Source organism: Mus caroli, unplaced genomic scaffold (genome assembly GCF_978045245.1).
Source record: "Mus caroli unplaced genomic scaffold, Mus_caroli_1 scaffold_2, whole genome shotgun sequence".
In the NCBI taxonomy this organism is placed as follows: Eukaryota; Metazoa; Chordata; class Mammalia; order Rodentia; family Muridae; genus Mus; species Mus caroli.
In genome coordinates, this window is record NW_028227257.1 from 25509839 (window position 1) to 25536902 (window position 27064).

The following is a 27064-nucleotide window of genomic DNA, read 5'->3' on the forward strand; positions in this document are numbered from 1 at the left end:
TGCAGATGAAAAGCTATTTTATTTAGTGAGGATCACAGGATTAATCGTGCCTGATGGGAAAAGAGATCAGGCTCCGTGAGGAGAAGGAAGACATAATTTTCCAGGATGTGGGCCCCTTTCTGTGAGCCATGGGAGACTGCGCAAGAGGCAGGAGACTGAGCAGCAAGAAATGATTCTGTTGGGAGAAGAATTTGATCAGGAGGTGAAACGAGGTCAGTAACTCCTACTGGTATTGTCCCATCATCAAACTGGCCCGATTCGGGGAAGGAGGCATGCAGAGACCCTAGGATAGGATCTCAGCCATAAGGAGCCTGACTATGCATGTGCTTGCACTACGGAGATGTGACTGTAGTGAATATGTGTATGTTTGCACATATGTATAAGCATAGTGATTTGAGACTGTGTGGGTCTGTATCGCATACGTATCTGGTGTGTGTGTGTGTGTGTGTGTGTATGTGTGTGCTCATGCTTGTGTGCCTATGATGGTGATGTGTGTGTGTGAATCCATGATGAAGATGATGATGATATGTATGCATCCATGATGATGCCTATTTCTCGTTATCATTGTGTTACTCTGGCACCTGTGTCTCTCTTCCCCGTTAGCTTTCCTGTGGACCTTTGTGTGTATTTCTCTGTATGTTCAAGTGGAAGCTTGTCTCTCTTTAGATATTTCTGTGACTTGAATCTTAGATGTTCCCCTAAGGGCACAGATGTTAATGGCATGGTCCCCATGATGGCAATGCTGGGAGATAGTAGATCCTGTAGGAGTGAGGTACTAGGGAGGGGGAGATCTTTAGGTGATTGGGGCATGCCCTCAGGGTGAACTGTGGAATTCTATCTCTTTCTGTCTCTCACTTTGCTTCTTGGCTACTAAATGAATGCCTTCTTCTACTATAATCCCTGCCTTATTACATTCCCAAAGCAATGGGGAGATTGGTCATGAACTGGGTTTGTAAAACTGTGAGCCAAAAGAAACAATTTTATCTTTATAAGTTGATTATCTTAGGTCTTTCATTAGAGTGATAGATAGCTGACTAATACTGATGACATTGTTCCTAGATCCTTGTTTCCTTCTAGAAGGATAATGGCCAATCCTCAGATATGGAGGAATGTGGAGCAGTCCTCACCAGCTCAGCCAAGGTAGCCTTCCTTCCTGGGACGCCTAAACTTTGATGACAAACTGTAGTCCATGGGTCAGTAATTCTGGACAACAACAACAAAAGCAAAAAAGTAATATTAGAGGCATGTTCTGGTGGTGAAGGAGTCAGGCATGCTCACCACTCCCAGGAATGTTGGGGAAAGGCTGCGTCTCCTCCAGCCAGCTCAGCTGTTCTCAGGTCAGGCTGAGAGGGGGAGGAGGAGGAGGAGGAGGAGGAGGAGGAGGAGGAGGAGGAGATAGGCTTTATCTCAGACTCACCTGGATAATTTTTGGAAACAAGGATATATCCAAAGAAGGAGGGATGAAGCCAGTGAGGCCCAGCTGTCCCATGATGTGCAGGGACAAAACTCCTTGGGGGAGAGGACTTACCAGCAATGTTGTGCACCAGGGTGACATCCAAACCGCTGAGAATCCCATTGATCAGAGGACATACCTGACCCGGGTCAGAGAGAGGAGTTAGGTTCATAACCTCCTGCAAAAAGACTTTTGAAGAGGCAGCATGCCCAAGGTGGAATGTCTGTGGATACTTTCTACAGCCCAGAAGAAACCAACCAGTGCATTTGGATGTGTAGAAATAAGTAACATAGACAGCCGAATCACAGGATAGATGGATTAATGGATTAATGGATGGCTTCATTTCTCATACAGGGTAGCTGGGTTTAGTTCACACCAGGGCTCTCTTTTAGCCAGAGAAGCTTTAAGACCTGTGGAGAAGGGGCTTGACCCTTCTTCTGATCCTTTACCTTGCCCTGGATCAGCTCAGGAAGGACTTTAGTCAATATCCCTGTGAGGTTGTCTAAAAAGCTTTGAACAGGAGTGACTCTGGAAGAGAAAAGTCATGGATGTGGCTCAGAGGCTTGGGGTTGGGCTTGGGAAGTTCAGCATCCACTATGCACCCTCAGTCTTGGCACCCCAAAACTGAGACCAGGCCTTCCCACTCATGTCTATGTAGATGAACAGCAAGGAGCTTAGATGAAGCATTACACCCAACCCAGCTGTGTATACTCAGACGAGTGTAGAACAAACAAATGCTTTCAGGGGCAGAGTAGACATACAACAAGACTGTACAGAATCCATGAATAATGCGTAGTATGTGATCCTTGTGGGGGCTCAATGAAATGGTACCCACAAAACCCAATGCATGTGTTTAGTAAATGTGAGGCACATGTGGACAGGTCCTGTACACTATGTATGACTGGACCTTCCCTTGTGACAAGCAACTAGAGCAAGCAATTGAAATGGCCTCTACATCTATTTACCCCTTAGAATTCTGTTGATATCCTCAATGTAGTTTTGTATTACAAATAAATAAGATGAGACAAAATTGGAGAAATACAAATGAAGCTCACACACTCTGTAGTAGGTGGGGCTTACATACACACTATTGCCTAATCCTTTATAAAATTGGCTATTCTATTATAAATATGAGTGTATAATAAACAGGATAATGTTCTTTAACACCATCTAGCATAGTTTTGGAGCAATTCATAGTAATAAACTTTGTCTCTTGGTAATAATTAGGTAAGACAATTTTAGATAGAATATCTGTGGAGGTCCATGAAGCTGGCCATACAGACAAAAAGTATTAATGCCATTAAAAGCCACAACATATACACTGTTGCTTTCTCACAGCATTAAAAAGTCGGCCATTCTGTCTAATAAGGTATAAGTGAGTATTTATGTATCCATTTGCTTATCTGTCTGTCCATGTCACCAAGCACACATTCGTCAATCTACCACCCATCCTCCTCCACACATACCCGTCTTCCTTTCTATCCTCTTACTCATCCACCCACTGTCCACACACATCATCATCCCACACTGCTGCCTCTGGGTGGGAGAAGCTAGCCTTTTGTCCTCACCCATTGAGCAAGCTGATTTTCAGGCTGCCAGGGGAGTGGGTGCAGTCACCAAGAACCAGATGAATCCTCCCCTGATTGTCTTTCACGGCTAAGACTTCTGCAGTGATGTTCAGCTTCACAGCCAATTGCAAAAGACTTCCAACTACGGGCCTGCCAGAAAAGGAGACATCATTACTAGCTAGCATCCGTCCCTCTCCTGCATTTCAAGGTTGAGGGGGTTTCTTATTATTAGGAGTGCCAGCCTTACTTTACCGAATATGTTTCACCATTGTCCTCATCTCCCAAGTAGGAGAGAGCAAGGTTCAGAGAGGTCAAGCCATTTGCTACACGGCCAAGTTTGCTCAGTGCACCAGCCGCTGTGCTAAGGTTTGAGACCCAGGCACTTGCAGCTTCCCATCACCACCAAGCTCTCCTTGTGAGCCATCCCCTTGCCACCCCCTTCGGACCCACTCACATATTTACGTTGAGTGTCAAGCCCAGAGGGATGGTGACATAGAGACGATGGCCATCAGGGCTCTGCACAAGGCCAAGTTCTAGCAGCTGCGGATCAGTGATTTTTATGCTGTTCAGGGGGCAACATTAGAGGGGAAAGAATCAGGGTCTCAAGTCTTAAACCTGGAAACCATTTTTTCCCCCACACAAATTTACCCATCTCAGAGAGAGTTGGATACCTGAGGTAAGGAAGACAGGAAGAGAGTTTTTCTGGCACACCCATCTTCCTTCAATTCTGCCTGAATTGAACCCCAATACACAAGGTCCTCTATCCATCTCAGGTCTAGAAGGTATTTGAGGAAAGAGACTGTGCATGATAGTACAGAGCCATCTAAAGCAAGTGGATAGTTCTGTAGGTTAAGGTGAGATGGGTAGTTGGGTTTATAGAAGGGTGGACAGAAGTGCAAGTAGGTATATGAAAGGAAGGAAAGATGGCTGGCTGGCTGTGCTGGACTGTCAATACACACATAGAAGATACATGGGCAACTAGAATAAGCCCTGCCCAGGACTTATGGCCCAAACCACTAGTTTTGTCATAATCTTCAGTAGCACGTCAGGCTTCAGTACTTATCACGGTGATTAAAGAGCAGAAGGTGGAAAGAATGCAAAAGGGTGGGAGGAAGCCTTCTCAGACCCATCCATGGGGTCCTATTCACTGCCCCTGGTCTTCTCCAGAGTCTTGCTCTCCATCTCACAGATGGAGAAATCAAAGCCAGGAGACCAGGTGCCTGACCGCAGGTCATCCAGCACTGAAGTCTGTCTGACTATCTCTAGGTCAGGAAGCAAAGGCCCGGGAGGCGAGGAATCTTGGCAGTGGCTTGGGTCCATTCTTAATAAAGACTCAGGCTTGGGTATGTGGTCACTGCAACAAGTTCCCCATTGTGGCTTTGTGCCTAGGAAGCTGTCATGGGAAGCACTATGTCAGGTCTCAGGCACAGGTGATGCAGATGAGGAGGGTAACCTAGTGACCATTCACATTCCCTTGGTGGGATGGACACAGTGGGTGGCAAACCTTAGGGCTTCTCTGAGTTAGATTCCTGATTGCATCCCCCTAGCTATGTGAGCACAGGCACATCTTTGTGCCTCAGTTTTTTCCATCTGAGAACTGGGGATTATGAAGCTGACATGGAAGGCTTGTCCCAGGGATAACAGCTTCTGCTGGGGGCCAGGATGTGCCTTAGGACTGGGGCCACTGCAGGGGCAAAAAGGCCAATGTCCCTGCCAGCGTGAAGAGAGGCCTGGGGATGAGCCCTGGCTTCATGCTCAGCCCATCCTTTTCCCTCTGTAGGGCTGCCCAGGACTTCTGTTGTTAGTGGGAACCAAGTCCCTCTGTGTGGATACTCACTCGAGGATGTTGTTCAGGAGAGGAACTGATGACGTCAGTTTTCCCAGCAGGCCCCCAACAAGGCCATTAGAATTGCCTCCTCCAGACTTTATAACATCCAGGAGTGGAATATTTTCCAAAATGCCCAGCAGCCCCCCAGACAGCAGGCCACCACTGAGAGCTGTAAAGGGGGAAAGAGCTTCAGAGATCATGTCTGCCAACTGCAGGTCCTTACCTCCCCTACCTCCCTCATACCTGCCTTCCTGGTATTGCGAGATTGGATATACTCAAGCACACATGTTAAAACACACACACACACATACACACACACACACACACACACACACACACACACACACACACGAACATCCCCTGAAAGGGACTGTCATAGACTCACCATCTGTGAATTTTCCAGCAAGATCTGTGGGATTTGAAGGCAGTGCTGGGCTTACAGCCAAAGGCAGACCCTGAGCCAGGGGCAGCAGCTGGCCCTGGTTCAGTGGCAATGGCAGGCCCTGGTTCAGTGGCAAGGGCAGGCCCTGGTTCAGTGGCAAGGGTAGACCCTGGCCCAGGGGCAATGGCAAGCCTGCCAGCTGTGCTGTGCTGTGGGCCAGCAGCCCACAGAAGACAACGAGGCTCCCAACTAGAAACATCTCTCTTGGTGTCTGCAGACAGAATGACAAGTTCTCTGTGGCACAGCTATCAGAGGAATCTCTGCACTGTATGCCCTGTCCCCAGAGGATGGGATTGCTTTTGTTCCCCCGACCCCAGGGGCTGATAACTAGCAATAATAGCTAACATTGCCGTAGTGGTCTGTCCCAGGCCACAGGCTGATGGGTTCAGCCACCAACTTCATCTTTGCCACATCCTCAGATGTGGGCACAGACAACCCCTACTGCATGGTTGGAGCAGAGGTGTAGTGACTCTAGGCAGTTTCCCTAAGGTCACTAGTTGGAGCTGTGAGAGGCTCTGAAGCCATTCCTGCCTGACCCAGAAGCTTCTGTTTAACTACGTGACCATCAGGTTTACTCTGGGGCTGTGGGATGTGACTGTGGGGGTTTGACCCATTGACCTCAGCCCTATTCTTCAGTGTGGATGACGAGGATCCTGTATGGCAGAGGCTGAGGACCTGACCTGCTTGGCCCTCATCTCTGCCCAGGGATTGTTCTTTGGTCAAATCCCATCATGGCATTTGAATATCACATGAGCACAGGTAGCCTCTCACTCCATGATGATCATTTTGTTAACCTTTCTTCCTAGAGCTTTTACTTAGGATACATGGAGTAAGTTCACTCCTCTATCAATGTCATCCTCTCCGGGAAAGATGAATGCAGGGGGCCAGTCCCTGTCCCTGTCATGGCCAGCTCTGTTTTTCTTGTTAGATCCCCAGTTAGTGACAGTCCAGTCTTCCAGCCTACAGTGAGAGACCTGGCCTTCTGCTACCTGGAGCATCTGTGGAGAGGAGGAAGGGGCAGGTCTCACCTGAGTCTCAAGGTCTCAGTGGCCGTCCTGGGCTCCTCTCCTATGACTTTGCCAAGGAAGAATCACCCGCTTTTATAGAATGGCAGTTGGGAAACTTGATATTGGATGATGGGCTTAGAGATAATTCCAATTTCTGTAGTTTAGAAGTGTCTTTCAGGGCCCTCCAAGGTAAATAATTGTCAATCATATTAACAGGTGAGTCAGCTAAGCTGCTCAGTCCACAAATTAAACAAGAAAATTTGAGATGGAGGCTTTCTCAAGACTTCACGGTTTCACACATGAGGTATAGGTTGGAGACCCATGCTCACAAGTGGCGAGAGGATCAGATTTTCAGTGTTGAAAGGGGCAGTCCAGCCAGCACTCAGGAACCTTTGTCTTGCTCTCATCACTTGTGACCTCTCCTCCCATCCCCCCAGGCTCATTCATTCTACAGTTGGCACTCTTGTTCCCACAGTGTTAGGAATCAAGCTACATTTTCCCTCCCTATCTTGACAGACCCCCTAAATTTTATATGTGTGTATATGAGTACAAGGGAGGTGTTTTCTTTTAAAGAGCCCTAATGTATGTAGATGCTCATAAGATCTTGGGACACTATTGCTTTATTGCAGAGGAGGAAACCGAGGCCCAGTTAGCACAAACGGTTCTGAGGATAAAAGGCAGAGTTAGAAGCCAACTCATTGGATAGTAACAGCAGAGAAACACTGCCCGGAGGGAATCCTGCCAGGCTCTACCCTGTGCCAGGTCCTCTCATTCTGGCAAGGTGGGGCTTGTTTCTACAGTGGGAAACTGAGGCCTGATCCTTCTCTATACTTGCTCTCCATTTTGATTTCCCACACTACACCTCCCACTTCTGTATTCTGGAAACATCTTTCTAGGTTGGCAGGCTTGAGGGATCTTGCAGCTTCTGGCCTCTTAGCCCTAACCTTTCCTCAGATAAAGTAATGAAGCATTGTTCTCCACTACCGAGACCTGTGAAGTCCATTTTGCAGAGTAAAAAAAAAAAACAAAAAAAAAAAACAAAAACCAAGTCAGGGATTGGTCAAGGTCTTGAATTGAAACTAACTAGGCTATGCTATAGCATGGGATTGCTTTGAAGTCACTATGGCTGACCTTCAGCATATCCTCCTGCTAAGACTCCTGAGTGCTGGGGCTACAGGCATGCCCCTATGCCTGGTCTGAGAGTAGGTCTTGCTCTGCACAGGGTCTTTGGGTAAATGGAGGTAGGTAAGGCCTGGAAAAGACCTGGGATTGTGTGTTTGGTGAACGGAAATCCCTGAAGTCAGGATGCTGGTATGGGTTATGGCAGAAAACATGGCAGGTTGGCTCCTAGCTGTATGCTGACCTTTCAGGCCACTCATCACGGAAGCTCCTTCTTTCTGTGTAAGATGAAGATGGCCTCACACTCAGGGTCTTGGGGAGAGCACTCTTGGGGAGCTGGTGCGCATCTTGCTTGGTAACATAGGTGTCCACACAGTCTTCAGATTTGCCTGCTATTTCTGATAATATTTTGTTCATTTACAGAAAAGTCTTCATTCCTGTCTCAGGGGTTTACTTGTACCAAGGTATACAGAGGCTTGTCCCTGCTCTTGACTAGAAAAACAGGGATGTCACCTGCCACCTGGCTTCTTCCAAGTTAGCATTTATCATTTACTGTCTCCTCCTTGGACACACAACACTGTCTGTGCCCCTTCCCTTTATAGGCCTCAGGCAGAACTATGTGGGGCGGGGGAGTGGCTGTTAGCCCAGCTGCTGTTCCCACCTAAGCCCTCTGGCTCACTGTCTCTCCTTGGGTCATTTATTGTCTTGGCCCTGGGCAGGAGTGTGGGCATAGGCATTCTCTGTTCTTGACATGTCTGTGGGGTTTCCTGAGTCCATTCATTCTGAGTTCTGTCTTGGAGGGAGTGTGTGATACCTTTTGGACCCATTGAAGCTGTGTTCTCTTCAGTTTCTCTTGGATTCCTCCCACCTCTACCCCAACATAGGGACTAATCTAGTCTTGAGGGTGGGAACTCTTGTTTCACACAGATGTTTGCTTTTGACACTCTGTCCTGAGTTTAAAGAGTCCAAGAGCAGGCAAGCACATCAAGGGAGCATTTGGTGAAGGTCATCTCTTCTTTCCGTGTGAACTTGTATGGACTGATGCCTTACTTCTGCCTCTGCTGGAATTGTTCTTTGAGGGGTTCCATGCCCTGCACGCTTGCTGCTCCAGCATGCACTCTCCTGAGCAGTTACCCAGCAGCAGGACACCCAGCTAAGGTTCCTGACCCAGCTTTCCTTTACAGGTGACGCTGAGAGGTCTACTGTGAGCCAAAGAAACTGTGGGTGGCCTCCTTCCCCTCCTTCCCATACACTGTACTCAGGACCCTGTACTGGTGGTGTGTGTGTGTGTGTGTGTGTGTGTGTGTATGTGAACCACAGTTTTGTTTTAGTTCTTAAATTAGCCAAGAACACAGAGAGATAATTTGCTGATATAGCTCACTGTGCCCAAACTCACATCGGCTCCATTTTTTTTTTTTTTTTTTTAAAGAGCAAAGCTGAGTTTTCTTGTTAAAAGAATACAGCTTATCTCAGGTTCGTTCTCTAGAACATAGGAAAGAGATACAGAGGAGATGAATTTGGGGAGGTTTTCAGAAGGGTGTGTGTGTGTGTGTGTGTGTGTGTGTGTGTGTGAGAGAGAGAGAGAGAGAGAGAGAGAGAGAGAGAGAGAGAGAGAGAGAGAGAGAGAGGAAGAGAGAGGAGGAAGAGGAAGAGGATAGTGGAGGGAGAGAACGTATTATGAGAAAATGGATCTAATAGATTGTCACAGGCAAGCTTCCTTGCCTTGAGGCTGATTTCTCCAGCATCAAGAGCAAACAGGAGCAAAAAGCTCTTAGACACTGGGGACTTAAGTCACTTGTCACATTCCTTTGAGGGAAACTGAGGTTAAGAGAAGACTGTGACCTGCCTGAGGTGACCTCATTGGGAGAGAGGTGACAACAGGCTGGATTGCTTCAGTGCTTTTCAAGGACAAATTTGCAGTCTTCGGTTCCAAAAGCCCTGGCCCTGTTCTCTGGAGGCCTCCCATGGGCCTCCACGTCAGCGGGCTCAGAATTCTAAACCCGGCAGGGCTCATTAGCAGCTGGGTGACTCTGAGAAGTTGTTTTCCTGTTTCCACCTCTTTCTTTTGTTTCATTCATTTTTGAATTGAAAAGACATGGTAATAACTCAAGCTAAAGTCTACTGCCTTCGTGGACTTCAGAGTGTGAGGTACATCACTGTTAGCAACAGGAACCATCAAGGCTTCTTCTTTTTGAGCTAGGTCACCTCACCTAGAGTTAACCCCAAACACCTCCCAAGTCTGCAGGAGGTTACTGTGTGGGGAAAGTGGTATAGCTCTAGTTACATACCCCATTCAGAGCCTGCCTGGACACCAAAGGGCAGCGAAGGCTTAAGGTACTGAGAGGTAGGCCATGGACAAAAGTCCTGACTATTTGGGAATTACATTTCTGTTTTAAGCATCCCTCACTGTGGACCCCAAGAGCATCAGAGGGCTCTGTATTCAAACAAGCTTTTCTGGGAGCAAGTGTGATGGCTGGGTCTCTGGCTCTGTGAATCTTAATATGAAGACAGAATTGGAAAACACAAAGAGGCATCTTGATAGAGCCCTTAAGACAACCCAGAAGGTGCCAAGAGGAATTGGAAAACACAAAGAGGCATCTTGATGGAGCCCTTAAGACAACCCAGAAGGTGCCAAGAGGAATGCAGACAAACGCTATCCCCCAAGGAAGCAGACAGCCTTGTGGCCTAGCCCTCCTGTGTTTGTTCTTTGACTCAAGAGCAGGAAGAACCCTGTAAGCCAAAGGCTATCAAGTGGAATGTTCAGGATCATGGTGTCTAGGGTTGCAAATCCCCGGTGAAGCATTTCGGATTAGGGAGTTTGAATTGAAAGATGGAGACAAGAAGTTCTCTGGCCCTCTTCTCATCTCTGAGCAGTTGACACTTCCTTATTTGAGCTTCTCAGTTCCACTGAACCCTGATTTCATTGTATTACCCTTGGGTGGGAGGGAAGTCGAGGGGAGGTCTTAGAAGGGAGGGAGGAAGGGGAGACCTTGGGGTGGGGGTTCACAATTAAGAGTGTGAGCTTTGTGATCTACCTGACTGCATATGATTAATGTTAGCAGGGCTGACAAGACCAGTTCCTTTCTGTGTGATTTAGGCAAATAGCGTTTTCTTTCAGAAAGTTCATGTGTAAACTGGGTGACAGTTTTGTATATCACGGGGTTGCTGGTGAGGCATTTAATGAGATGTGGAAGACTTGTCGAGTGCTTACTTATTTATAAAGATTTATTTTTATTTGTGTACATGTATATATACCACGTGTATGCCCATGGAAGCTGGAAGAAGGCACCGGATTCTCCTGGAGCTGGAACTTCAGGCAGTTGTGGGCCACATACTGTGGGTGGTGGGATCTGAAACTGGGACCTCTGGAAGAGCAGTAAGCACTCTTAACCATGGAGCCATCTCTCTAGCCCATGTTACTATTATTAATATGTGTGACATTTATCCTCAACTTGTGATGGATTAGGATGGAAATCAGCATTCAATTTTGAGTAGGTAACAAATAGATAGCAGTGAATTCCACAGCTTTGAATAAACATTTTCCACATGGGAAACATCTTGCAAGTGATTTTCCATGTACTTCACACACAGGTGCTGCCTGTGCCCCCTGGTGGGGGAGCTGGCAGGACTGGAGTAGCGGAGGGGGATTGCAAGCCCACTAGAAGAACAACATAGGATGGCCTGACTACCCAGTTCTCCCAAAGTCTAGACTACCAACCAAGGAGTGTACCTGGAGGGACCCATGGCTACACATACATATGTAGCAGAGATGGCCTTGCCTGACAGCAACAGGAGGGGAGGCCCTTGGTCCTGGGGAGGTTGGATGCCTCATAGTAGGGTAGCTGAGAAGTGGGATATCATATGAGATGTAAACAAATGGAATGATTAATAAAAACCAAACCAAGAAACACACAAATACACACAAATAGTTGAATGAGCTTCCCACAGACTGAGGACTCTTCCCCATAGCCAATACCCAGCTTAAAGGATAGGCTGTCACCAGTTCTCTAGAAGTCCCTCCCTGTTGTCCAGCCCCACCCTAATGTAATCCCCTGACCCCCAGCAATGTGCATCAGCTGTGATGTCTTCGACTTCTGTGCCACTGGAGCTGCAACACAAGCTCTTCAGGTCCAGCTTTTCTGATGCAACTTTGGAAGATTTGCTCGTATGGCCGGCCGTGTGAAGGGAGGGTTCTTTTCATCACCATTGCTCACGCAGGCTGTGACTCTCTTACCTCCCGACCTGTCTGTCCATCCTTGGGACACTAGGGGACATGGCTGCTTTACAGCTATTGCATGCATTGCTGCCATGACACCCTTGTCTTTTGATAGTTCGTGGTGAACTTGCCCCATTACTAAGCAAAGCTCAGCTTGCCTGAGTGTTGCCAGTTTCCTAAAGTGGTGGGGTGATTTCCCTGATGCCAGCAGTGTACCATGTGCTATGCCGAAGTTTTATTCCTACAAGGGCCCAAATGGTAATGCCCTTTGTCTAAGACACGGATAGTGAGTCTTCAAGCTGGGAGTTACCCACTAATTTTACCCTGAACCTATTCCATCTCTTGCTTTGGGGCTGGAGACACCAGTTGCTCGTGGACTCATGCCTTTATAGAGCTGAATCTAGTCTGATTCAGAGTCTCTTTTGCATTTCTGCTCTATTATGCTTTCTATGTACCCCCTAGGAGCCCAGCAACAGACATGGCACACAGTAAGTGCTCAACTAAACCTAGATAAGCAAATGAGTCTGGGGGTATTGGAGTGTGGGGTGTGTAAGGGGCTTGGGCTGGTGTATCCTTCAGGTGATGTTGATATATCCCTTCAGAGTTAGAGTTTATTGTTGGAAAGGACAGGATGTTTTGGGACCTGGGGGTCATTTTTTCCAGGGGACAGCAGAAGCCACACATTGAGAGAGACTTAAGGTCTCAATCGGAAGTACCTCCTTCTGATCAATGGCAGGCAATGGGAGGCTCCTTGAGTCTGGCAGCAGAGATTTGACTGATTCAGGGTTGACCCAGATTATGAGCAGGCACCTGTTCTGAAAGGAAAAAGGATGTCTTGGTTGCTAGGTGATCCTTCTAATCCCCAGGTTCACAGAGAAGGGGCTGCTTCCCCATCTATCCTCCAAGGGCTGGGGCCAGGAACATTCTCTTCCCATCACTTGTTCAGAAAGATTTCCCTTGACAAATGACTTCCTGTCCTCTATTTCCAAGACTGTGAGATCCATGGGGGGGGAGGGGGGGTTGGAGAAGTTCAACCGTCCCTGAAGCAGGGGTTGTCTTGAGTTTAGACAGGGGAATGTCCACCCTACTGGACTGGCAGAACTCTTGGGGGAAGCTAGAATCTCCAGTCTGGTGACTTGGTAGGGTACAGTCTAGTTGGCTACAGTCCCTTCTATTCTCCCCACTCACATGGTGGGTGAGCATTGCAATAGAGTACTTATCATCTGTTCTCACAGCACATGAGAGCTGTGGTTCCTCCCTCAGTAGCTACCAGTTCCAAGGCGATCTCCTGGGATAGACATCAACACTCACCTACTAGGCCTTTCAACAGCTTCACATCCAGCTGCCGGAGGATCTCACCAATCAGAGGACAGACCTAGGCCCCCAGCATGACAAGAGTGTCAGCCAGGGATAAGAAAGAATTCAGGTCTCTGAGGCGGCGGCAGGGGGTGGGGGGGGAGGACCAACACTGCTGGATTCCAGCAGGACCCAGCCAACTACAGGAGCCATGCACAGTACATCCATGTCTACCTCTTGAAGCCCCATGAGTCAATGAGGTGGGGGCTTCAACTGTGCCTGTGCTACACATGAGAACACAGACACTTGGGTGGCTGTCCCTTGCCACTGGCTACTGATATTTGCTGTCAGATTCCACAGCCCAGTGGCAGAAGTTCTCTGCTAAGTTACCTAGATGTGTACCTCGATCCTCAGACTCACAGATGTCTGCAGGGGAGACAATCTCCTTAAACTTACCTGACTTTCTACCAGATTTGGGACAACTTTCCCTAGGCTTTCTCTGAGGTTATGGAGAAAATGTTTCATCTTCGGTGAGTCTTCCCTAGGAGAAGAGGTGGGAATTCAGGATAGAATGAATCAAGCCAGGCTACACCAAGGCTGGGAGGTATGTGCTGAACACGCTCTTGAATTCTTATCTGGCCATCTAGGGAGGTATTCTTGTTGTGACAGTCAATGGGGACCCAGAGAGGTGATGTGACATGGCCAAGGTCACATAGGAACAAGTGCCAACTCTTATTAGGACCGTGGCAGGAGAGCACCAGAGTTCATGGTCTTCCCCTACACTGTCAATGTCTGCCACAGTCTAAGCTGTTACCACGCACCTGATGCTTACGAGGGCAGGCATCCATGAAAAGTGTCATGGTTCGGCGTTTGGAAATTACAGAGAGAAATCAGCACACCTCTGTTAATGGAGGAAAAATGGCCACAGAGCCAGGCAGCAGTGAGGGTAGAGGGGCCCAAAAAGCATTTCTGAATTTGTACTCCACCCCCTTCCCCCAAAGGCTTTGGAGCAGGACCTTAGGGAAAAGAGCAGAGTTCCACCTTCAAAAGGTATTTCTGCAGTGGGTGGATAACGGGGTGAATACAGGGAACACAGGGAGGAGGTTTCTGGGGTGGGAGGACAGGAGGAGAAAGTCCCAGCAAAGAGATGAAGTCTGCTTTGGACTTAGGAAGTGTGGGGATGTGAAGCCACAGCGGCTCATGAGGCAGGGCTGTGCTGGGAGAGCAGAAGGCCTTACTCAGTGGACATGGATGCACCCCCACTGCTGGGCTCCATTCGACACCTGCCCATCACCAGCTCCCTCCGGCCAAACTCATCTTTCTCCAGCCAGGACTCTGCAGCGAGGCCCATGCAGGCATGCGTTTTGATGATATTCGAATTGAAGGGCCTGTGGTAAGATAGGAGGCAGGAGTGATAGGATGGAAGTGGCGGTGGCCAGCAAGAAGTGTGGCAAAGCCAGGTACTTTTCACCATCTTCCTAACAGCCCACGCCCACTAAGCCCTAGGTTAGGAAGGAGGAACTGGCCATGGACCTCAGTGACTTCTATGCTTGATTTTCTTTTTCTGGTGTTAGAGATGGAATGTAAAGCCCGATATGTTAAGTGCAGCCTCTCCCACTGAACCGTGCTCCCTCCACACTCCCAGACTTAGAGTGACTTTTGAATATTACATAAGGAGATCAGTTCAGGAGTCTTGGGAATTCAAGAATTGAGAGTAAACCACTATTTTAAGTGTTTTTTTTTTTTTTTTTTTTTTTTTTTTGTGCAGCTGCAGCTCCTGTTTCCCCTACAGGAAGTCTGAGCAGGAGGGGAATGAGCAGAGGGACAAGAGGAGTCAGAGTGGAACCCCTCCTTCCTTTCATGGGACACAGTTGCTGACTTCACACGGGTTTGAATGAGCAAATGACCCCCTCCACTGAGAGTATCATCTTCTCGCAGCAGCAGAAACCAAAGTTCAGGGAATAGTGACTCATTCCAGGTCATGATTGGAGTTCAGGTCGGGGTCATGAAAGGTCTGAACGTCCAAGTCTGCCACCCCCACCGCACCCCGAGCTTCCGGGTTCCCAAGAAGGAGGAAAAATATCCCAAAGACACTGCTTGGTTTGGCAGGACTCACAGTTTGAATTCAATGTCAAATTCAAGTGTGATGTTTGCGGAGAACCACTCTTTGGGGAAAGCCATCTGGATCCCACCACAGTCCAGCTGCACATTGGTAATGTTGATGCTGTAAGTGGAAAAAGCAGAAACTCCCACAAAGACGAGGGAGGACAACTAAGAAACAAGGTCAGTCTTGTCTGCAAGCAGGGTCATGTGGTGGAGCCTGGGGTGAATGTTCTGACAGTCTGGGCAGCCAGCTGTTGAAGGGCTCCTGAAGACTTGTCCACAGCTGTGGATTGTGCAGTACAGAGCCAGACATTGACAGCGGGCCATCCGAGAACTCTGAGGCTCTTCGCAGACTGAGGCCCTATCAACTGTCTGGGAGGCCACAGGGAAGCTCCTTGGCTTTCCCACACACTATACCTCCAAATTGTTATCTGCAAACTACCTTGGCCTATTTGCAATGGATATCCTGAGTTTGACTACCTCTGCTGCTCATACTGCCTTGTCCTGAAGATGCTTCAGTTTCTTCCTGGGCTCACTGCTGTGATCTCGGCCTCTCTTTAGACCATTCTCCATGAGGCAGCCTGGGTGACCTTCATACCACCCCTGGTACCCTGATACAAACTGTACACAATGACCTGCAGGGTCTATACACATTTGCCTTATGATATTGGTTTCCCTACCTCTCCACCCACATGGAGGCACTCTCTTCTTTGAACACAATGATCTATTATCTTTTCTACCTCAGGGCTTTTGCACCTACAGCCTCTTCTTCCCAGACTGTGTCTCATATCCCTCACATCATTTGCCCTTTTCTCTTCATTCAAGGCTCACCTCTTGGACAGGTCCTGGTCAGCCCCATCACTCCCACCTTCACCTTGCTAGATTTGTTTTCATGGCATGTCCCTTCACCTGAAATTCGTTATTACTCTCTGAGGCCTAGTCCACTGGGATGGAGGCTTCCCAAAGGCAAAAGTCATAGGTCTTGCTCATAGCTTTATTCTCAATGTGAGTGATACCCAGTAGATAATTGGTGATAATTGTGACATTTGCTAAAGGAATGGCTAAAAAGAGGTGATTTGGGCTGCATGTTTCACCGGAAAACCCTGCTGGTGAGGAAAATCCTGATAGTGACTACTGTGGTTCATCCAAATGGAGACAAATGAGGAATTCAGGTCAAGAGAAAAGGGGCAGAGCAGGCAGAACCATTGAGGGCAGGCAGAAGGGTCAAGGGAGCAGTCTCAGTGGCTGTGGGTAGCATGTACCCAGTTCTGCCATGGGAACCTCAGTTAATGAGGGTTATGTATCTTTTATGTTGACCATAAAAGTTCTGTGCAGGACTGTCAGAGTCCACAGCATCTCCTGTGGGTGGGACCACCCCTATGACTGTTTATCTGTTGAGGGCCCAAGGTTTGTGGGTAATGCAGTCCACTCTTTACGCAGAGCCACAAGAACTATGTTCCACTTGAATGGAGAGTCAAGTGTCTGGCTGCCTCCTTGGTCTCCTCTGATATTCTGGATATTTTTCCAGGCTCTGCTCTGTGTCCCCATTTTACAGGTGAGCTTAGAATGGCCAAACAATTTCCCTAAAGCTAGCAGCAAAGGTGGGCTTTAAGCGCAGACACATCTGCTTCTGAGCTGTTCTTGCTACTTTCCCTGATTTACCACCTCCCCAACAGCTCCTGACAGTGGTCCGTAGATTGTTCTCATCTTTGGCTTTGTGCCTTGTCTTCCTTAATTCCGAATTCCTTTCTTCTTCCTAAATCTTGTTCTCTGTTTTGCCCATTCTGCCCTCTGACCATCCCTAGAGTGTCCCCCAGAGTCTGTAGTAGGAGGCAAGGTCTTACCTGATTTCTTGCTGCTGCTGGAAGTTCATGCCACCAATTAGCCAGCCCACCATCCCTGGAGCCACTGTCCCTGAGACATTCAGACGGTCCAGAAGGCGCATGCTCTGGATCCGTCCTTCTGCATTGAGCTTCAGGAGGCCCTGTGCAATAACTGGAATTGGAGAAGAGATGGTGATGTGCATATTGCTGTTTAAGAGTAGAGGGCGGAGGCAGCAGGCCTGGGATGAACCCAGCGTATCCCTTTTCTGTTGAGCACTTATTCATGTTTCTATGTTGTGGTGGTTTGAATAGATTTGGTTTCCATAGACTCATGTGTTTGAATGCTTGGGCATAGAGAGTGACCTTATTGGAGTAGGTGTGGCCTTGTTGGATGAAGTGCTTCACCATGGGGGCAGGGTTTGAGGTTTCCTATGCTCAAGCTCCACCCAGTGTAGAATCAGAGTCTTGTCCTGGCTGCCCACAGATGACAGTCTCCTGCTGCCTTCTGATCAAGATGGAGAACTTTTAGCAACTCCAGCACTATGTCTGCCTGGACACTGCCATACTTTCTGCCATGATGATAATGGACTGAACCTCTGAAACTGTAAGCCAGCCCCAATGAAATGTTTTATATATAAGAGTTGCCTTGGTCATGGTGTCTCTTCACAGCAATAAAACCCCAGCTAAGATACATGTCTCCTATAGAGAAGAAACAGACCCATATTAAAATGTTTCCTAAGTGGAAGCTATGGCTGAAGATCTCTCCTAGTTGTACCAAAAAAAACCCAACTAGGAATATATTAAAATAATTTACTCTGCAGAAAAAACCCCCATAAATTCTCAAGGAATCACCTTGAGAAACCATTCTCAAAACTTCCATAGGATTTTATGAGGCATAGTGTAAAGTCTGATTAACAACATGTTTAGCCTATGGCCAGGGTCTTCCATTGTGAACATAATTCACTTCCTCTAAATATACAGGCAGATTCAATGTGACTGAAATCAGATGTCTTTCAGAGGAACTCAACACACTGGAAAGTTCATGGGGAAGAATAAAGTGGTGGTCAGAAGAAGCAGTATTCTGCAATGAAGCAACAACTAAAGTATTTTGTTGCAGAGACAGGTCTGAAAGCAGGCGAGTGTTCACATCGGGAATGTAGTCGGTTATGAGATGGGTTGGGAAACTGACTCATGTGGGCAGGAATGAGGCTGGGTTTCACTTTTCATGCACAGATGCACATAGAGATAAAAGTCCGCTGTGTGTATAGACACCCTCAGCGTGGAAGGTAAAACTAGAACACTGTTGAAATAGACAACTAGAGTAATTCTGGGATGTGACAAGATCTTGGGCCTCCTGCCTGCCTGCACCTGGCTCTCTGCCCCCCCTCCCGCCCCCCAGCACAGATCAGACTGGTTGTGGCCACTCTGAACTGTCTTAGATGCCTCTGTCTCTGCCTCTGGCTATGCTCTGTCTTATATCTATAGTAAACCTTCTCCTCCATCATAAAAGGACTCAAAATACAAGCTATATCATGATATATTGATGTATTGGAATCTATTCCTGTTTGGCAAAGTCAATAGGGGCCATTTGGGAGGAGCACTGGCCATCTTCTGTTTTGTCTGCACAGTCAACTGTGGATTGGAAATATTTGGAAAAAAATTACATGTGTTCTGAACATGTCCATTTCTTCTTGCCATTATTCCCTGAATGAGCTGCAACAGTTATTTATAAGTCATTCGCATTGTCCTAGATCTTACAAGTAATCTAAAGATGTTTTCAGGTATGAGGAGGGATTTGCATCAGTTCTGTGCAGACACTGTATCATTTTATGAAAAGGGTTGGTGCATCCAAAGATCCTAGGATCCAAGGGGGAACCTGGAACCAATCCCCATGGGTATCTAGGTGCAACTGTATTTGAAATAGTCCCTTCAAGGCAGCAAATATGTTTAAATGAGTTCATAGGGTCAGTCCTCATCCAATTGAACAGGTGTCTTTGTAAGAGGAAGATAGCAGGTGTGTCCTTTTCTGACAGACTGTGAGAAAGTGCCATCCACAAACCAGCAAGAGAGGTCCCTCCCCAGAAACCAAACCTGTCATCACCTTTAACTTGAATTTCTAACTAACAGACTACATTTAAAAAAAACCCATCTGTTGTTTACGTTCCGTTACCACCACTCCAATCCTACCCCACCTATGGCATTTTGCTTTGGCAACACTGGCTAGTTGGCACAGGTGGATACCCTCCCGTGGTGGGGAGCATAGGAGACAGCTATGTTCTCTTACTACTGGAATGAGTGTACACCAGCACAGCCATTTTAAGAGGAGTCCAACAGGTTGAACTAAACAGAGCTTACATCTTGCATCCCAGAGGAATTCTCCCATGTATTTTAATTGGGGCACTCTCAAGGATGCTCCTCTCAGTGTTGCTTACAGCAACGGGAAGATACAGACAGTCTAGATGTCATTCCTGAGAGAGCAGCCAATTAAATGGAGGTAACAGAAGGTATGGACTTCTTTGCATTCATCAAGTCAAGCAAGATGCCAGCGGTATAAAGCAGGCATCTTCATCCTGAAAAGCAGAGTGAGCAACAAGTCAGTTGTACAAACACCTCCTGCAAAGGATGCAGACGTGGGTTGTTGTTGTTTTGAGAAAGAGTCTCGCAATATAAAACCAGTCTGGCTTTAAATTTAGAAACTTGCCTGTTTCTGACTCCCAGGTACTAGTTTTAAAGGCATGCATGCCATCATGCCCAGCTGGATACAGATATAATTAGAAACACATGCTAAGCACACTGCAGTTCCTGCCAAGGCTGTAAGACAATGGGAATGAAGATTAAGGAGAAAGAGAAAATAACACAAAAGATTATGTGCTATGAATTGGAAAAATTTAACCCAGTCTCAGCTTCCTATACTTAAGATCCAAGGGGTAGGTTCTGGGACTCAGCCAAATGTAGTCTGCACAGTGAGAGTGTGCACCACAGAAGCTGACAGCTTCTGGGACAGGCGGGAGTCACAGAGCTTCTGAGGCAGCACCCTTTTCAGGCCCCAGACATCCGGCCACCCTCCCGGCCAGAGGACAGGTGTCCGCCTGGCCCGGGAGGCTTTTGCCTCAGGATCGGCGGGAGCCATCTTGGTTCCGGAACTCCGTGGAAAATAGTCTGCACAGGTGAGAGTGTGGACTATAGAAGTTAACAGCTTCTGTGACAGGCCAAAGCAACATAGCTTCTGGGAAAGGTCCTGTTTTGGGCCTTCATCTTCGGCCAGGAGGGAGGTCCGAATGCCAGATATCTGTGCACCTTACCTGTAAGAAGAGAGCTTGCCTGCAGAGAGTGCTCTAACCACTGAAACTCAGAGGAGAGAGCTAGTCTCCCAGGTCTGCTGATAGAGGGTAACAGAATCACCAGAGGAACAATCTCTAAACAGAGACAACTATATCACTAACTCCAGAGATCACCAGATGGCGAAAGGTAAACGTAAGAATCTTACTAACAGAAACCAAGACCACTCACCATCATCAGAACACAGCACTCCCACTTCGCCCAGTCCAGGGCACCCCAACACACCCGAAAAGCTAGACCCGGATTTAAAAGCATATCTCATGATGATGGTAGAGGACATCAAGAAGGACTTTAATAACTCACTTAAAAAAATACAGGAGCACACTGCTAAACAGGTAGAAGACATTAAAGAGGAAGCACAAAAATCCCTTAAAGAATTGCAGGAAAACACAACCAAACAGGTGATGGAATTGAATAAAACCATCCAAGACCTAAAAAGGGAAGTAGACACAAAAAAGAAAACCCCAAGTGAGGCAACGCTGGAGATAGAAACCCTAGGAAAGAAATCTGGAACCATAGATGTGAGCATCAGCAACAGAATACAAGAGATGGAAGAGAGAATCTCAGGTGCAGAAGATTCCATAGAGAACATCGGCACAACAATCAAAGAAAATACAAAATGCAAAAAGATCCTAACTCAAAACATCCAGGAAATACAGGACACAATGAGAAGACAAAACTACAGATAATAGGAGTAGATGAGAATGAAGATTTTCAACTCAAAGGACCGGCAAATATCTTCAACAAAATTATAGAAGAAAACTTCCCAAACCTAAAGAAAGAGATGCCCATGAACATACAAGAAGCCTACAGAACTCCAAACAGACTGGACCAGAAAAGAAATTCCTCCCGACACGTAATAATCAGAACAACAAATGCACTAAATAAAGATAGAATACTAAAGCAGTAAGGGAAAAAGGTCAAGTAACATATAAAGGCAAGCCTATCAGTATTACACCAGATTTTTCACCAGAGACTATGAAAGCCAGAAGGGCATGGACAGATGTTATACAGACACTAAGAGAACAGAAATTCCAGCCCAGGCTACTATATCCAGCCAAACTCTCAATTACCATAGATGGAGAAACCAAAGTATTCCACGACAAAACCAAATTCACACATTATCTTTCCATGAATCCAGCCCTTCAAAGGATAATAACAGAAAAAAACCAATACAAGGACGGAAACCACATCCTAGAAAAAGCAAGAAGGTAATATCTCAACAAACCTAAAAGAAGACAGCCACAAGAACAGAATGCCTACTTTAACAACAAAAATAATAGGAAGCAACAATTACTTTTCCTTAATATCAATGGACTCAACTCCCCAATAAAAAGACATAGACTAACAGACTGGCTACACAAACAGGACCCAACATTTTGTTGCTTACAAGAAACTCATCTCAGAGAAAAAGATAGACACTACCTCAGAATGAAAGGCTGGAAAACAATTTTCCAAGCAAATGGTAGGAAGAAAGAAGCTGGAGTAGCCATTCTAATATCGAATAAAATCGACTTCCAACCCAAAGTCATCAAAAAAGACAAGGAAGGGCACTTCATACTCACCAAAAGTAAAATCCTCCAAGAGGAACTATTAATTCTGAATATCTATGCTCCAAATACAAGGTCAGCCACAATCATTAAAAAAACTTTAGTAAAGCTAAAGCACACATTGCACCTCACACAATAATAGTGGGAGACTTCAACTTGCCACTTTCACCAATGGACAGATCATGGAAACAGAAACTAAACAGGGACACAGTGAAACTAACAGAAGATATGAAACAAATGGATCTGACAGATATCTACAGAACATTTTATCCTAAAACAAAAGGATATACCTTCTCAGCACCTCATGGTACCTTCTCCAAAATTGACCACATAATTGGTCACAAAGCAAGCCTCAACATATACAAAAATATTGAAATTGTCCCATGCATCCTTTCAGATCACCATGGACTAAGGCTGATCTTCAATAACAAAATAAATAATAGAAAGCCAACATTCACATGGAAACTGAACAACACTCTTCTCAATGATACCTTGGTCAAGGAAGGAATAAAGAAAGAAATTAAGGACTTTTTGGAGTTTAATGAAAATGAAGCCACAACATACCCAAACTTATGGGACACAATGAAAGCATTTCTAAGAGGAAAACTCATAGCTCTGAGTGCCTCCAAAAAGAAACTAGAGAGAGCATACATTAGCAGCTTGACAACACACCTAAAAGCACTAGAACAAAAGGAAGCAAATTCACCCAAGATGAGTAGACTGGCAGGAAATAATCAAACTCAGGGGCGAAATCAACCAAGTGGAAACAAGAAGAACTATTCAAAGAATCAACCAATCAAGGAGCTGGTTCTTTGAGAAAATCAACAAGATAGATAAACCCTTAGCCAGTCTCACTAGAAGGCACAGGGAAAGCATCCTAATTAACAAAATCAGAAATGAAAAGGGAGACATAACAACAGATCCTGAAGAAATCCAAAACACCATCAGATCCTTTTACAAAAGGCTATACTCAACAAAACTTGAGAACCTGGATGAAATGGACAAGTTTCTAGACAGATACCAGGTACCAAAGTTAAATCAAGATCAGGTTAATGATCTTAACAGTCCTATATCCCCTAAAGAAATAGAAGCAGTCAGTAATAGTCTCCTAACCAAAAAAAGCCCAGGACCAGATGGGTTTAGTGCAGAGTTTTATCAGACCTTCAAAGAAGATCTAATCCCAGTTCTACACAAACTATTCCACAAAATAGAAACAGAAGGTACTCTACCCAACTCATTCTTTGAAGCCACAATTACTCTGATACCTAAACCACAAAAAGACCCAACAAAGATAGAGAACTTCAGACCAATTTCCCTTATGAATATCGATGCAAAAATCTTCAATAAAGTTCTCGCTAACCGAATCCAAGAACACATCAAAACAATCATCCATCCTGACCAAGTAGGTGTCATCCCAGGGGATGCAGGGATGGTTCAATATACGGAAATCCATCAACGTAATCCAGTATATAAACAAACTCAAAGACAAAAAACACATGATCATCCCGTTAGATGCTGAAAAAGCATTTGACAAAATCCAACACCCATTCATGATAAAAAGTCTTGGAAAGATCAGGAATTCAAGGCCCATACCTAACCATGATAAAAGCAATCTACAGCAAACCAGTAGCCAACATCAAAGTAAATGGTGAGAAGCTGGAAGCAATCCCTCTAAAATCAGGGACTAGACAAGGCTATCCACTCTCTCCTTACCTATTCAACATTGTACTTGAAGTCCTAGCCAGAGCAATTAGACAACAAAAGGAGATCAAGGGGATACAAATCGGAAAGGAAGAAGTCAAAATATCACTTTTTTTGCAGATGATATGATAGTATATGTAAGTGACCCTAAAAATTCCACTAGAGAACTCCTAAGCCTGATAAACAGCTTCAATGAAGTAGCTGGATATAAAATTAACTCAAACAAGTCAAGGGCCTTTCTGTACACAAAGGATAAACAGGCTGAGAAAGAAATTAGGGAAACAACACCATTCTCAATAGTCACAAATAATATAAAATACCTTGGCGTGACTCTAATTAAGGAAGTGAAACATCTGTATGATAAGAACTTCAAGTCTCTGAAGAAAGAAATTAAAGAAGATCTCAGAAGACGGAAAGATCTCCTATGCTCATGGATTGGTAGGATCAATATAGTAAAAATGGCTCTCTTTCCAAAAGCAATCTACAGATTCAGTGCAATCCCTATCAAAATTCCAACCCAATTCTTCAATGAACTAGAAAGGGCAATCTGCAAATTCATCTGGAACAACAAAAAACCTAGGATAGCAAAAACTCTTCTCAAGGATAAAAGAACCTCTGGTGGAATCACCATGCCTGACCTAAAGCTGTACTACAGAGCAATTGTGATAAAAACTGAATGGTACTGGTATAGCGACAGACAAGTAGACCAATGGAACAGAATTGAAGACCCTGAGATGAACCCACACACATATGGTTACTTGATCTTTGACAAGGGAGCTAAAACCATACAGTGGAAAAAAGACAGCATTTTTAACAAATGGTGCTGGCACAACTGGTGGTTATCATGTAGAAGAATGTGAATTGATCCATTCCTATCTCCCTGTACTAAGGTCAAATCTAAGTGGATTAAGGAACTCCACATAAAACCAGAGACACTGAAACTTATAGAGGAGAAAGTAGGGAAAGCCTCGAAGATATGGGTACAGGGGAAAAATTCCTGAATAGAACAGCAATGGCTTTTGCTGTAAGATCGAGAATCAATAAATGGGACCTCATAAAGTTGCAAAGCTTCTGCAAGGCAAAAGACACCGTCAATAAGACAAAAGACCACCAACAGATTGGGAAAGGATCTTTACCTATCTTAAATCAGATAGGGGACTAATATCCAATATATATAAAGAACTCAAGAAGGTGGACTCCAGAAAATCAAAAAACCCCATTAAAAATGGGGCTCAGAACTGAACAAAGAATTCTCACCTGAGGAATACCGAATGGCAGAGAACCACCTGAAAAAATGTTCAACATCCTTAATCATCAGGGAAATGCAAATCAAAACAACCCTGAGATTCCACCTCACACCAGTCAGAATGGCTAAGATCAAAAATTCAGGTGACAGCAGATGCTGGCGAGGATGTGGAGAAAGAGGAACACTCCTCCATTGTTGGTGGGATTGCACGCTTGTACAACCACTCTGGAAATCAGTCTGGTGGTTCCTCAGAAAATTGGACATTGTGGAGGATCCAGCAATACCTCTCCTGGGCATATATCCAGAAGATGTCCCAACCGGTAAGAAGGACACATGCTCCACTATGTTCATAGCAGCCTTATTTATAATAGCCAGAAGCTGGAAAGAACCCAGATGTCCCTCAACAGAGGAATGGATACAGAAAATGTGGTACATTTACACAATGGAGTACTACTCAGCTATTAAAAAGAATGAATTTATGAAATTCCTAGCCAAATGGATAGACCTTGAGGGCATCATCCTGAGTGAGGTAACACAATCACAAAGGAACTCACACAATATGTACTCACTGATAAGTGGATATTAGCCCAAAAACTTAGGATACCCATGATATAAGATACAATTTGCTAAACGCATGAAACTCAAGAACGAAGATCAAAGTGTGGACACTTTGCCCCTTCTTAGAATTGGAAACAAAACACCCATGGAAGGAGTTACAGAGACAAAGTTTGGACCTGAGACGAAAGAATGGACCATCTAGAGACTGCCATATCCGGGGACCCATCCTATAATCAGCTTCCAAACGCTGACACCATTGCATACACTAGCAAGATTTTGCTGAAAGGACCCAGATATAGCTGTCTCTTGTGAGATTAAGCCGGGGCCTAGCAAACACAGAAGTGGATGCTTACAGTCAGCTATTGGATGGATCACAGGGCCACCAATGGAGGATCTAGAGAAAGTACTCAAGGAGCTAAAGGGATCTGCTACCCTATAGGTGGAACAACATTATGAACTAACCAGTACCCCGGAGCTCTTGACTCTAGCTCCATATGTATCAAAAGATGGCCTAATCGGCCATCACTGGAAAGAGAGGCCCATTGGACTTGCAAACTTTATATGCCCCAGTACAGGGGAACGCCAGGGCCAAAAAGTGGGAGTGGGTGGGTAGGGGAGTGGGTGGGAGGGTAGGGGGGACTTTTGGGATAGCATTGGAAATGTAAATGAGGAAAATACCTAATAAAAAATATTTTAAAAAAAGAAAAGATACTTAGTAAATAGAGATTATTTTGATTCTAGCATTAAGTGTGTAGGGGGAATTTGACAAAAAAAAAAAAAGATCCAAGGGATAAATAAATAAATAAATAAATACACAAATAAATAAGAGGCTCAGCAGTGAGTGATGGGGCCCAGGCTGTGCCCTCCCCACACCCTATGGACAGGATGCCAAGCCCGGTGGAAAGCTCACTTCTCGCTAGGGTGGACCGGCCATCCTTGTGAGCCTTGGTCAGTCCAGGCCAAGGCTGTTTGGGCAGGGCTGAGGGTAAGGCTAGCAATCCGAGGAGGAGGACCAGGAGCCTCCAGAGTAGATGCATCTCAGGTGCTGGCACCCGAACCTGCAGGTGTCAGTAATGGTCCAGCAGGGCCCAGACAGTTGGCTGTGAGTATGGCCACCCAGATCGATGGGCTTACAGCTGTCTTTGGACAGGTGGCTTCACAGCTGTCCCCAGCATGCTGTGGGAGGTGGTGCAAATGGCTCTGGTAGCTGCTCCCAGGGTTAGCTCACATGGACAGCAGATGCAAAGGTCAGGCCTGCAGAGGCAGGCTTGGTTGCTTGGAGACACTCACCAGAGCTACTGTTGGGTCATCCAGCAGGAGTCCTCTCCCTGATCCTGGGCATAAGCTACAGGCTGGTGACTCTTCAGTGAGGATGACCAACACAGCAAGGTCCAATTGGAATAGAACTTTCTTATTCCTTCATTTCTGGGAGTTGGGGAGGTTTCCAGGATTTATTCATCTCCTAACTGCAAGGTTGTATCCTTTGAACCCCATCTCCTCACCTGTATCTCCCTGTAGCAAGCCCTGCTCTACTCTATTTTTCTGCTGTTTAATCTTTTAGATCCTACTTTCCAGTGAGCTCACACTTGAGATCTGCCAGCATCTGGCTTGTTTCACATAGCATAAGAGTCTGCTGGTCCATTCGTACCATCAGAAATGGTGGCATTGTCTCCTTTGCCAAGGCTTAGTAACATTCCATTCACCTCCTGATAAACACTGCAGTGGATGTGAAGACTGCTTCATCGAGCACAGAAGGACAGGTGTCTCTCTGAGGTGGGATTTTATTTCCCCTATATGCCCAGAAGCAGGATTGCT

The 27064-nt window shown here is 46.0% G+C and overlaps 2 protein-coding genes across 4 annotated transcripts; both read right to left on the reverse strand.

Moving 5' to 3' along the window:
* LOC110290230 (BPI fold-containing family A member 1) lies at positions 1–6424 on the reverse strand. The gene is made up of 9 exons (XM_021156722.2): positions 6320–6424; positions 5235–5502; positions 4859–5018; positions 3476–3583; positions 3022–3171; positions 1903–1981; positions 1529–1592; positions 1128–1203; positions 1–175 (listed from the first exon to the last, which is right to left on the reverse strand). The coding sequence occupies exons 2-8, from the start codon at positions 5488–5490 to the stop codon at positions 1163–1165; spliced, it is 858 nt and encodes a 285-aa protein (XP_021012381.1). The 5' UTR covers positions 5491–5502; positions 6320–6424; the 3' UTR covers positions 1–175; positions 1128–1162.
* Bpifa3 (BPI fold containing family A member 3) lies at positions 6382–26468 on the reverse strand. Of its 3 annotated transcripts, none has more exons than XM_085833159.1 (7): positions 26160–26468; positions 16877–17027; positions 15046–15153; positions 14168–14317; positions 13386–13470; positions 12945–13008; positions 6382–6452 (listed from the first exon to the last, which is right to left on the reverse strand). In XM_085833159.1, the coding sequence occupies exons 1-7, from the start codon at positions 26284–26286 to the stop codon at positions 6382–6384; spliced, it is 756 nt and encodes a 251-aa protein (XP_085689285.1). In that variant the 5' UTR covers positions 26287–26468. The 3 variants fall into 3 exon arrangements, with proteins under 3 accessions (XP_085689285.1, XP_021011879.1, XP_021011880.1); XM_021156220.2 differs by lacking the exon at positions 6382–6452 and adding an exon at positions 12233–12448; XM_021156221.2 differs by lacking the exon at positions 6382–6452 and adding an exon at positions 12370–12443.
* Between the last annotated feature and the right edge of the window lie 596 nt (positions 26469–27064).